The sequence below is a fragment of the Eurytemora carolleeae genome, unplaced genomic scaffold, assembly GCF_000591075.1.
Source record: "Eurytemora carolleeae unplaced genomic scaffold, Eaff_2.0 scaffold958, whole genome shotgun sequence".
NCBI lineage: Eukaryota > Metazoa > Arthropoda > Copepoda > Calanoida > Temoridae > Eurytemora > Eurytemora carolleeae.
The window spans coordinates 105,411-118,717 of NW_019396845.1; the positions used below are offsets into that span (position 1 = coordinate 105,411).

The 13,307-nt window shown below is 29.9% G+C and overlaps 1 protein-coding gene across 1 annotated transcript in view; it reads left to right on the forward strand.

Annotated features, from left to right (window-relative positions):
• Positions 1-252: 252 nt before the first annotated feature.
• The window catches only part of LOC111709336 (muscle LIM protein Mlp84B), a gene marked incomplete in the record, with an annotated part of 13,937 nt that continues 882 nt past the window's right edge, over positions 253-13,307 (forward strand). Inside the window, 16 exon segments of the mRNA XM_023482977.1 lie at positions 253-339; positions 1,171-1,300; positions 1,610-1,704; positions 2,096-2,172; positions 4,661-4,754; positions 5,451-5,509; positions 6,072-6,127; positions 8,670-8,754; positions 9,230-9,319; positions 9,776-9,865; positions 10,079-10,151; positions 10,490-10,536; positions 11,271-11,357; positions 11,560-11,736; positions 12,192-12,269; positions 12,393-12,507. Of these exon segments, the coding sequence (XP_023338745.1) occupies positions 1,186-1,300; positions 1,610-1,704; positions 2,096-2,172; positions 4,661-4,754; positions 5,451-5,509; positions 6,072-6,127; positions 8,670-8,754; positions 9,230-9,319; positions 9,776-9,865; positions 10,079-10,151; positions 10,490-10,536; positions 11,271-11,357; positions 11,560-11,736; positions 12,192-12,269; positions 12,393-12,507 (1,338 nt within the window).

Sequence of the window (13,307 nt, forward strand, 5' to 3'; positions counted from 1 at the left end):
TGTAAATTTTGCCACCTTCTACAGTCCCATTTATATCAGCTCTTGTTAAAATTTCTACTCTAAAAAATAAACTTTTTAATGAAATTCATGAAATGATGAGTTCTATACTTTGTTTACCTCGTAAGACCATATAATTCAAGTTGGGAAATAAGTCTTTCTTTGAAAAATCTGATTTTAGGATTTTAAGATAGTTTTACAGTGCGTAGTTATACTAAATATGTGTATCCCTTTCCAAGCCTTTGCTCCCTGTCTATCCTTCTATCCTAAGGGGATCTAGGGCCCTGCTAGCCTTGGGCTGGTCAGTCTAAAGGTGCCCAGGTATAAAACAACCTCTTCCAGGTAAAGGAAATCTATCTGAGATAAATATAAAACTTGGTGGGTTTTATATTTGGAGTCAGTATATTGCTGTCAACACTCAAACAATTTCAAATTATTTTTAACTAATCCTTTATTTTCTGTTATGGAAAAATTTCTGTTTTTACACTTTACTTTTTATTCTTCATATTTTTGTGAATTGAAGAAATTTGTCAATAAATCAATGCTAAAATCGATTATTTCGTTTTCATTATTATATTGAATTTCTAATTTTCTTTGAATTTATTCGCAGATTTCTTCAAATTCTTTAAATGTCGTCTTTTCAATAATAATTATAGAAAATCTGCGAAAATCTTTGTGAATAACGATAAACTAGAATAATGAGATAATAGAAACTAATAATTGAACAAGACTACTTATTTTTGATGATAAGATTAATTTTTATTTTCTCAAAATGTCTGTAGTTTATTGTAGAATATTTTTAAATTTTATGTCGTCGTTAATTAATGATTTTAAAAAAACTAATTCTGAAAGCGTATCCACCCCCAAATCAGGAGTTTTGAACGTCGAATTTCCGTTCAAACTTAGAATTTACAGACTTTTAAAAAGTGAAATATGTCTCAAATGAATCCTAAAGAAGTTTTCCACAACACTGCGTCCTCAGTTCAACTACCTTACATAGCCGGTCACTCCCTTTAATAAACTTTGTTTTATTTCAATTTGAATATAATCTTCGAGAAATTTAAAAGGCAAGAAAATACGATTGCAAAGTTTACCTTTGTGTGCTAGACTGAAACTGGGATTAAGATTTTTAAAAAAATGAATATTTTATTTCGATTTACTTTTTGTATTTAGAAAAGAATTGTGAGAATGCCCTTTAAAGCAGCTGATGTGGCGAAGTGCCCTAAATGTGACAAGGCTGTGTATGCTGCAGAGGAGAAGATTGCTGGCGGTCATAAGTGGCATAAAGGATGCTTCAAGTGCTGTAAGTACTTTTGCGATTAAAGGGACCTTTCGTTAAATTTGATACAATATCTAAAGGGACGTTTCGCTAATTTAGAAATCATATTTGATGGAACGGTTCGTTAATCTTAAAGGTCCTGTTTCCAATTTAAATTTTAATATTGATGAATAAACGGGTTTTTGATAAGTAAAGAATATAAAGCTTCAGTTCCTTAATCTGAAATTTATCAGTTTAGCCGTTTTTTTTGCCATTAAAAAAAAAAATAAAAAATACCAAGCAAAATTTCTCAAAAAAACCAATGATTATTTTTCATTATGGATTTTGTTTCAGCCATGTGTAACAAGCACCTGGACAGTACCTCCTGTACGGAGCATGATGGAAGTTTATTCTGCAAAACTTGTCATGGTCGTAGGTTTGGTCCTAAGGTTAGTTTAAACCATAAAAAATCTAATTTTGATTAATATTTGTTTAAAGATTACTTTCTTCGCAATTGACCATCCATATAAAGATGGCCCGATTCACAACTGTACCCTTTCAACCTTGAACTGTTAAAAACAAATTGAAAATAATCAATTTTTAACATTAAAAACATGCTTATTTCATTCATTCTTTGATCAAACAGATATAATTCGGTCATGGTTTCAGTTGGTTAACATAGGATATTTCAATTCTAAACAATACCCTCTCAAATTATAAAACTCATAATCAGTTACAGCTTGCTGGGAGTCCATTATATCTTCAGAATACTGAAATTCAGGGTATTTTTATACATTACAACTGCCTCGCAGGTTAAAGAGACGACTTTTATTTCTCAAGGGCTATGGATTCGGAGGAGGTGCTGCAGGGCTGACAATGGACAACGGAGAACAATTCGGAAACACTGAGTTTGTTTCGTAAGTTGTGAAAAACTAAATTTTACATTAAAAATTTTAAAAATTTTGTTTGTTTGCTTTTTAATCCTGCACGTAATTTTTAGTTAAAATAAAATTGACAGATTAATTTTTTTCAGAAACAAACCCATTGACCCAACAGACTATTCAGCCATAAGAAAGTGAACTAATTATTTCAAATATTATTTTATTTTTGTTTGATTGTGATTGTTTTTTAACTAAACATGTGTGATATAACAAAATAATTTTGTGGAATAAACAAATAATATTTAAAAGTTATTAATTTTTTTTGTCGATTCATGATAAAAAGTAAATTTTTAAGTAATGAAAAATGTGTAACTTTATGCAAAAGTTTCCTTTTTAAATTTCTTATTGAAATCTTGATACAATTACAGATTTGGAAATATAAGTTTGAAACTCTTTTGCTTTTGCAGATAGATAGATAAATAGAAATATCTCAGATAGATAGATAGTTAGAAATATCTCAGATAGATAGATAAATAGAAATATCTCAGATAGATAGATAGTTAGAAATATCTCAGATAGATAGATAAATAGAAATATCTCAGATAGATAGATAGTTAGATATAAATAAAATTGACTGAAAAGATATGGAAACTTAAATCCTTATCAATCTTTTAAAAATAAAAAAATGTATTTCACATAACATTCTTGATCATAAAATGATAAATAGACAATTGGATGTATGGCCCATGGATAGATAGATAGATAGATAGATAAATAGAATGATAGATAGATAGATAGATAGATAGATAGATAGTCAGATGAGTATTTAATGTTGTTATAAGTCAAATATTTTTACCAAATAGCTTGAAGATCAACTTATCAAGTTAAATGGGTCTGTGTAAACTGCACGATTGCTGCGCTAAATTTGAACTGAACTATTTGAATTATGACTTTAGTCTTAAAGTAATCATATAATAAGTATTCGGGAAGAAAAGTAGTCAGGTATCTAAGTAGCCAGTTATAAAGTAGCCAGGTATAAAGTGGCCAGGTATAAAAGTAGTCAGGTATAAAAGTAGCCATGTGTATAAAAGTAGTCAGGCATAAAAGTACTCAGTGGCCGAATTTAAAAAATTTGAGCGGCGGTTTAAATTTAAGCCGCGGCTTACATATGGTTGGTTCCACTTAAAATTGTATCAAATGTTTTAAGATTTAAGCCGGCGCTTAATTTAAACCGGGTTTCGGCAGATTTTAAACGCGGCTCAAATTCTTTAAATTCCATCTCAGGTGTTAAGGATGTCAGGTATAATAGTAGTCTGGTATATTCAAGTAGTCAGGTAAAAGAATAGGGCTGGACATGTTAAAACTTTTTCTAACCATTTCGTTAATGGTTAGTTAATTTTAAAGTTAAGAACAGAATTTTACCATTTTTTTAATTACTGTTCATTAACGATCTCAATTTATTAATGACATCAATGAAAAATTTCAACAATCCTAACGAACTATTACATTATTAACGGCATGAAGCGCCAATAAAAAATTCGTTAACGGTTAAAAAATTGTAACGTTAAGTCGTTAATGGTCTATTTCAGTATTAACGGCGCGAAGTGCCAAAAATACGTTAATGTTTAAAAATCGTTAACGGTGCAGCCTTTTAATGGTTACGTTTCGCTAATGGAACTTTACCCAGCCCTAGTCAGGAATACAAGTCAGGCCTAAAAATAGATTTACGCATTAAAAAAGTTAAAGAAAGTTCTAAGAATATTTTTAAGAAAAAATTAGAAAATAATGATAAACATTTCGACAACTTACAGGTTAAGCAAGTTATAAATACAAACTTTGTTTATCTTGTTCAGTCAGTGAAACTTCGTTTAGTAAATCCACAAATTCAAAATTTAAAAACTGATAATAAAATTAAAATAATCATAAGAATGAAAGAATAAAAACAACATGCACTTGTGCCAGAAAACACTTTAATGACTGTAGTCTTCCTTACTTCTTATAATTTAAGAAATGTCGTTAGAAGGATTTTATAATTTTCTTTTTAATTCAACAATAAATTAAAATGAAGAAAGCGACAATTATTTGACCACTAATTTGATAATTATGTAACCATTGTCCGACTTTAATGAATTTCAGCCGCGTCTTAAATCCGCCAAAAACCGGTTTCAATTAAGCGCCGGTATAAAACTTGAAACATTGAATACAATTTTAAGAGAAACAAACCATATTTCAGCGGCGGTTTAAATTTAAGCCGCCGCTTTAATTTTTTAAATTCGGTCTCATATTTTTTATCCAAATATGACATCTTAAAACCCTTAATTTTTTGCGTTTCATCATCATGCATGATTAACAACCCTTTTTCAGATTATCAAATTCCTGAAAATATTCTTGTTTTTTTTCTGCTTAGGAATTACATTTGAACATAATAACTCCATCTCCTTTGCTAATACAAAGGGTTGAAGGGTATCATTGTGCATCAGACATGTACATATTTATATGGAGGGGTGACAATTATGATATTTAGGAACGGTCACCCTAGGTCGGCAAAGAATGGACAAGAAGCTCCTGAGGGCCAGGGGTGTCCAAGATGCCAATGCTTGGTGTATCACGCAGATCAGGTAAAGAGAAATAAGTACAAGGGGTTCAAAAAATACGACAAAAATATCTATCAAATAAATCAGAAAATATTTATCAAATAAATCAGAAATTATCTATCAAATAAAACAGAAAATATCTATTAAATAAATCAGAAAATGTTTATCAAATAAATCAGAAATTATCTATCAAATAAATCAGAAAATATCTATCAAATAAAATAGAAAATATCTATCAAATAAATCAGAAAATATCTATCAAATAAATCAGAAAATATCTATTAAATAAAACAGAAAATATTGATCAAATAAGACAGGAAATATCTGGATAACAGCAGGGTGTCCTAATAATATGAAATAAAATATCTACAGGGCGTTCTAAAAATAAGACAAAACCATCTGCAGGATGTCCTGCATAATGTAAATACAACAGTAAAGTGTCTACATGGTTAAATATTTCATACAGCTGGTGTCCTAAAATAAGACCAAAAAATGTTAGTTTGTACTGTAAATACTACATAAATATGTCCTAAAATTCTAGAGACAATACTTTTTGTACAGGGTGTATTTAAAAGTAAATTTGAGTTATAGTTTAAAAATTGTAATTTTCAAAAGAATTATACTGAAACTGAAACCTAGGTGTCAGAAAAATACGACAATGCCGTTCCAAAAATATCCGTTTAAGACAGAATCTAAAAAATTTATATTTTATTATTTTAGATATTCTCTAAGGATCAAGTGTGGCATAAACAGTGCTTCAAGTGCAGGACTTGTCACAGGTTTGATTATATTTTACAATTCTGAAATAATGATTAAATTTAGATAATCTTTTTTATTCAAGAACTAAAATATTAAAGTCCCTGGACTCTAGAACTATATAATATCTAAACTCTGGACTCTAAAACTATATTTTTTAAGTCCATGAATTATAGAACAATAATGTTTAGGTCACTGGGCTCTAGAACTATAATATACAGGTCTCTGAACTCTAGAACTATAATATTAAGGTCCCGAGACTCTAGAACTATGATATTTAGGTTACTTGACTCTAGAACAATAATATATAAGTTCCTTGACTCTAGAACTATAATGTTTAGATCCCTGGACTCTAGAACTATAATGTTTAGATCCCTGGACTCTAGAACTATAATGTTTAGATCCCCGGACTCTAGAACTATAATATATAAGTTCCTGAACTCTTGAACTATAATGTTTATATCCCAAGACTAAATAATATATAAATAATGTTTAGGTCCTGAACTCTAGAACTAAAATGTGAAGGTCCATGGACTCTAGAACTAGAATATTTAGGTCCCTGGACTCTAGAACTATAGTATTTAGGTCCCTGGACTCTAGAACTGCTTGCGATGGACCTGATAAGGAAATCTATTGTAATGGTGAGCAAAAACTCAATTTATCTTTAAATATTTAATTTTCTTTCGTTCCTATGAGATATAAAAATAGATAAGGATATATTGATACATTTAAAAGCATTTGCTTTACTAAGTCAATTGATGAAAAGAACATTGAAAAACCACTACAACGGATAGAAAAGTTTTAAAAAGTATTCACAAAACTCAACCACGCGGATTGCCCTAACAACACTATCTAAAAAAAAGTAAAAAAAGTTTGCAACATTTAAAGTTAATTTTTGTGTGATTATCATATCTATTTTTTATAAAATAATTGTAAAATTAAAATTTTACAATTTTACCAGTTACAGTTATACAATTGTACTGATATGATTTGTTGCGCAGTTTATCAATTGTACAGTTGTGGAAAAAGGGACGTGTACGATTTTAATACTTTTTAGTCGAAAAATTAAGTTTTAAAATTTTTATGCTTTCAATCTATAAAATTGTAAAGTTGTATCTAGTTAAATAATTGTACAGTAATGCAGTTGTACAACACTTGTACATAACACCTGTTGTTCAATTGATGTACAATTGAACAATAGAACATTCATTTTTTTACAAATGTGAGAATATAAAAAAATTATTTAGTTTACAATTTGCTCAAGGATTTTAAGTTTATATTCCAAACTAAGTTTTAGACATGTATTCTTTAGAATTTGTACTTTCTCCCCAAAGTATGAGAATTTGAGATGATCTTGACATTTAAACTTCAGGGAAACTTGGCTTAGTAATGTCAGAGGAAAAGTGGGCACACTCATTTTTAAACATTATGCTCAAAGAAATGTTCCTTGTTTGAAAGTATGTACATAATTGTATTCTTTTCAAATTTTGTTTTGTAATTGTTTTGTAATTTGTAAGTAAAAGTTAAAGTATGATTTTTAATTTCTCCGAAATATGTTTCCAATGTTTGTCAAGTAAAATCTGAATTTTTCAGACTGTTACCGATCTTTGAACATAGGCCTCGATTGTATCTTTTGCCAGGTCAGCCATCGCATTTTTGTTTTTAAATGAAAAAATTGGAAACATATTTTTTGAACCGTTAAGAATTCTCGTCGATTTTATTTCTCTAAAAAAAACTGTAAGCGCAAAAGTTTTTTTAATCATTTAAATAAAATAAATCTAAAGAATTGTTTTACAAATATTTTAAAATAAGAAGTTGGGATTTTTATGTTCTTAAAGTTATTTCTGCAAAATATAATTTGTATTCTCTAATGCAATTTTTTTTGTTAAACCCCAGATTTGAAAACAACGAATAATTGTTCAAATGTAAACCGACATACAAAAATTGCCTTTAAATCTATACATGTTGAGGTATCGTGATTCATTATTTCTATTTAAAGTCTTGTTCTGAGTTTGTAACCCTGAACAATCCCTTTTACATGTGTTTGGTAAAGGGACTGTGCTGGGAAGCAGAGCATAGGCACAAGCAAGCAGAAGAGATCAAAGAGAAGGCAGAACTTAGAAATGTTTACAAGAAAAAAACTTTAGGCAAAAATTATCCATATCTTTATTATTCTTTCTGGAGGAGCTAATCATCCTTTTCTAAAAATATGAATTTTTTCGGAGAGGGGGGCCGGCGGAGGAGTATTATTTTTTGTTTGCTATTTGAAAAATGGATAACCTTGATATGTTTTTGTAAAATATTCGTCTTTTCGTTTTTTATAAGAAAATTAATTTTAGGATTGTCAATTGAATTTTACTTTATGTCTTCTATGAAGTTTTCCACTATACGAATACTAGTCTATACATTTAAAAATGGGAATTATTTATAGTGCCAATGGTGTCAACAAAGTCTGGAAAATCAATGGAAACTGCCGACAAGGGAAGGATTGAGATCTAATAAAAAAATTACAACATTTTAAATATGTTTTTCTTTTTTTAGATCCAGCCAATCAACATAAAAATTAAAATTGAATTTTTTTTTAACAAGATTTTTTACCACGGTATCTTTATAAATCTACCAAAGGGAGTTGGGGCCCTGTATGTGATCATGGATGCCATCAAGAGAAAAGTTCGAGATCGTAAAGAAGAGGAAGAAATTCAAAGAAAAGAAGAAGAATTTCAAAACAAAATCAACAAAGGAAGAACAATCCTAAAACCCCTAACAGACTTCGTTTAGGATCGAAATCATTATGCTGAAATGCTGCAAACTTTTTCTATAAAATTAATAAAATGCGTAAATTATTAGAATAGCAAAGTTTTCTCAAAAATAGTTTGCATGCAATGTTAATTTCTAACTAAGAATCTGTGGACATCNCACCTCAAAACCTCAACTTAAAATATATTTCAAAAACCACATGGTTGAGACGCCAGGCCCTAAAATGGTCAAAACCAGAATATTGGTTTTAAATGGAAGTATTTTTAGTATTTTATTTTGTTTGACTATCTATACAGGTTGTAAACTTTCATACTTGCGAGGAAAGGTACACAGTTTCTTCATTAGAGTTGAACCAAAAATATATCTAATCTCAACTGTAGAAATAAATAAAAAATGAAGCCCCTGTTTCAGATCTATTTACTTTAGTATGCTACAGAAAAGGATTTGGGTTGAAAGGATACGGGTTTGGACAGGGGGGACCCGCTCTTCTCTCTGGTGATGCTGCAGATGGGTTAGCTTTTTTATATTCTTATTCATCATAATAATATGTTTTATCAACACATTAGACAAGTGTCAGAAGTGGTCAAAAACAGTATCGTTACAATCTAGAACATGTCCAATTCACAATGGTACCCTTTAAACCATTTATTTCATTCACAGAAATATTTTTTAAGTAAACTAAAATAACTGTAAATAGAGAGGGTCATTTAATTCACGTTCACAGTCTCTGAAGAGTAAGACTCTCTCAAAGGATTTGAGCCTTTGTCACAAACTCAAATTGTCTATCCCTATATCTTGATAATAAGGTGCAAAGTCAAATTTTAATTATTTGATCCAACAAAATGTACAGTTTGAAATAGCTAAGGTCTACAACATTGGATTACATGAATAAAGGATTAGAAAATCAGAGTTTGTGGCAAAGACTCAATTCCTTTATACTGTTTCAAAAACTAGATGGTTAAAAAATAACGATATTTTTCCTATAGTGGAGAGCAGATGTCAACCTCTCTGAGGTTTATTGATACTTCTCTAATCCCAGCTGAAGGGGGACCTGGCTGTCCTAGATGCGGGGGGAAGTAAGAACCAATTTTTTAAAAAAAATTTTATATAAAATTCTTTGTGCTAACTGCTACAGGGGACATTAGTTCCAAAACTAACACTTGGCCCATTTCTAACACTAAGTGTTAAAAATGGGCACAAATTAAAAGACAGGGTTTTTGAAATCCCGGCCCATATCCAGAGTAAAAGTCGATATAAAAACTATAACCAACATTTTATTAAACATGACGAGGACAACAATTCCATATTTAAACTTTTTTTGAAATCAAAATAATAATAGAAGTTCTTTTATATTAAATCTCTTGACCGTTTTCAAGACAATGTCAGGTTTTCGAATGATCAGATGATCGAATTCTGTTTAGTTCAGCGAACTTTGATCAAAAATATTAAGGCTAGATATAATTTCATCAGCTATACAACAAGGAATAATAGTTTTTTTTTACAAAATTAGTAATTTAAGATATTTTATTTAGGGTTTTCCATGCTGAACAGATGTTTAGCAAGAACAAAACTTATCATAAAAGATGTTTCTCTTGCAAATCCTGTAAACGTCCATTAGACAGGTAAATACAGTTTATCCATGATTACAAACTAGAATGTAAACTTCAGAACAAAACCAACAACATTTACGTAAATCTCCAAATGTTACCACAGTCAACATATCTCAAACGTTCAAAGATCGAACCACAGTAAGATAAGTGCAAAATTCCACTTATAACAAATTAATTTAAAAAAGAAAGAAAATTGACATTTAATTGTGAACAATATGTTTTTAGTGTGTTGGCCTGTGATGCCCCTAATAATGATATTTATTGCCGTGGTTGCTACGGCAAAAAATTTGGCGCCAAGGTAATTTTTGAAATATACAATTATTTTTTAAGTTGATTCTGAGAGATAAAGATCAAAAGCAAATGTGGAATATGTTCTATAATCTTAACATGTCAAACAATTTATACAGTATATTTATTTAGCCAATATTATTTTAATACCATAATCTTTTTTCGACACAATAAAGTCTGATTAAGACTCTCTTTGGTCAAAAGTTTGAACCCTTAATGAATCAATCTGACGAAACTTATCAATATTTTAAAATTCAAATATTAAAGTTAAAAAATAAATTTTCCACTTTAGATCTTAACTTAATCTCATTTAGAATATTCGGCTTCGTAAAATATATGTTTGTGTAGGGTTACGGGTTTGCCGGAGGGTCAGGATTTCTTCAAACCGGAGATTTGTAAGTTTTTTATTAATATTTTATAATTTTTTGATAAAGTTTTTGAGTTCATATTTAATTTTCTCTTTGGTTTTTCTCATAAAAGTTTCCAACTTCAAAAAGTAATCAAAGTTTCCATAAAACTGCGGAAAAGTCCATAAAACACAACATTTCACTTAAGAATTTAATTTTCAAGCTACTGGTAAACTATATATCTTCCTTTTACACAGAAGTTATGCCGGTTACACATTTAAGACCTTCTTGATTTCCCATGATAAGCTCTCTTGTTTTTAATGACGAATTGTGAAATGTGTACTTGATATTTTGTCTGATTTGACTTGATAATTTGTTCATTTAAAGGGTCCGTATGACTCTGTAAACGTAATTTTAAGTGTGTCATGTATGATTCACAATTCTACCCCCTAAAGCTATGCTTGATCAATTATGAATTAGATATCCATGTATATAATTTTGAGAACTGATCTTTTTTAATTATGGAGCTTCTCTACTAAATTGACTTGCGCATTTCTATTACTGGAAAACTATGTAGAAACTTTAAGAATTATTTCATTTTTAAGCTTTAAAAACTTGAGTATTTTCCCCTTTATTAATTAGATAATGATTTCAATGGTACCGTTGTAAATCGGGCATATGTTCCTCTCTTTTAATCAAGGATCCCTTAAAATCATGCCTTCAGATCATTAACGCCTTCTTCCCATTCCGATTACCTCTGTAGATTTTAATAATATTTGAAGGGAGGACGGAACTAATGATCGACCTCAGACGACCTCGAATACTGCAACTATACAGGGAGGGGTAAACGACAAGGAGAGCTGTCCTAGGTACGGTTCATGTTTGAGCCAATTTGAAATGAATCCATTTCTATTTGAATCAAAACACCAACATATCGATAAAAAAAATAAACATAGCATATCTTTTTTTCATGTTTACATCCCACCATCATAATTATTGATTATTCCTTGCTTTAAGTATTATTAATTTTATAATTATTATTGTCATTATTTATGTAATTATTATTATTAGGTGTAATGGTAAAGTGTTTCATGCAGAGAAGATGTTATCTAAGAACCATGTATTCCATAAGTCCTGCTTTATGTGCCTAGAGTGTAAACGACCCCTGGACAGCATGACTTGTTGTGATTCTCAGGATGGAGAAATATTCTGTAAATCCTGCTACGGGAAGAACTATGGACCTCATGGGTAAGTCAGGTTACAATAAAGTAAATTAAGGATCAATCTTTTGGTTTAAAATTTCTTTTATATGACCCCGTAAATTTTTTCTTCTTCTCATGTTTATGCATAAATCAAAGCAAGAGGAGCTGCGAATCATAGCAGTAATATCGCATTAATTGAACCTTCTCTTTCTGTCTAGCTGACATTGAAGTTGTAATCTATAAAAAGAATAAAAAATATTCCGGAAAACTGATCCAAAAGTTTTAGTTCAAATTGAAAAGTCAAAAATTAAATCTCTATAAAGGGGGTGTTCATGAAAAATGAAAGTGGGCTCGACAAAATTAAAATTCAATCCTTACCAATTTTATTTCTAGTTTATTAAAAAAAATTGTCAGTCGCTTACACCGGATAAGTCCTGTGAATCTAAAAATAAAAGGAGAGGAGAGGGGCCTTTTCGTAATTAAGATCTAATTTATGTACAGATATGGATATGGAGGTGCAGGTACAGTTCCAGCATTGATGGCTGCTGGACCAGGACAATTCGAGGAAACTAGACCATTGTAAGAAATAATTATAATAATAAGAAGAATAATATTGATAATATTTAAAGTAATATTAACAATAATATTGTTTATCTTTTAACTTTGTTACCACTGTTCAAATTCATAAATTTTTACCTCTAGGATTGATTTCCACCCTGTGACTGGTGAAAATGAGGATAAGGTTAGAGGAGATCATGGTTGTAAAAGATGTGGATATAGAGTTTACGAGGCAGAGAAACTGATGGCTGCCGGAAGGGTATGTTACCAGTGTTAAAGGGACAGCAGCAGGCGAAATTTTTAAATTCGACCCATTTGTTACGCTAAATGGGTGATTAACAACGGTACCCTTAAAAAACTACATGATCATACTTGTTTTATCTGTTTTAAAATTTACAATTTTCAATTGTAGTTTAACAATCTATGATCTACGCAACTTGTGAATTTAGCAGAAAAAAAGAAAATTAATAAACAAGTCACATTTAAGATTCCTATTTGTGATTCGGGCATATAACTCGTTCATGGGGTAGGTCACTTGAAAAAATGTCAAAAACTTTATAAAATTTCTAAAATTTTTGAAAATCTCTGATTAAAAAAAACGAAAAAAATATGTTTAGGTAGTATCACATAATATACAAAAATAAAGGTTTGCATTTTAGGCGGAGGAATGAAAATCAAATTAAGAACATTTTCAAAACTAATACACATCCTTATACAATATTTGTTTACCATCATGTCAAAAAAAATCTTAAAGAAAAGAATAACAAAAAGACCCAAGAAAATAGTCTAAAAAAGCCAAGAAAAAGTCAATGCCTAAAAAGTTAATTGTTTATTTCTGTTTTTAATTGGAACTTAGATACAATATTTTAAATCATACCATTTCTAGGACCATATCTTAAATTTTCGTATTTGGTGACTGTGGGTCAATGGCGTTTTATGTGTTTGTTCTCTACACTAATGATTTTTTCTCAATACAATGCACAAAGACTATATCATTGATTTTGGCTAACAATCGCCCCCCACCAAAAAAAAAAAAAACATCCCCCCCAAAAAACAATC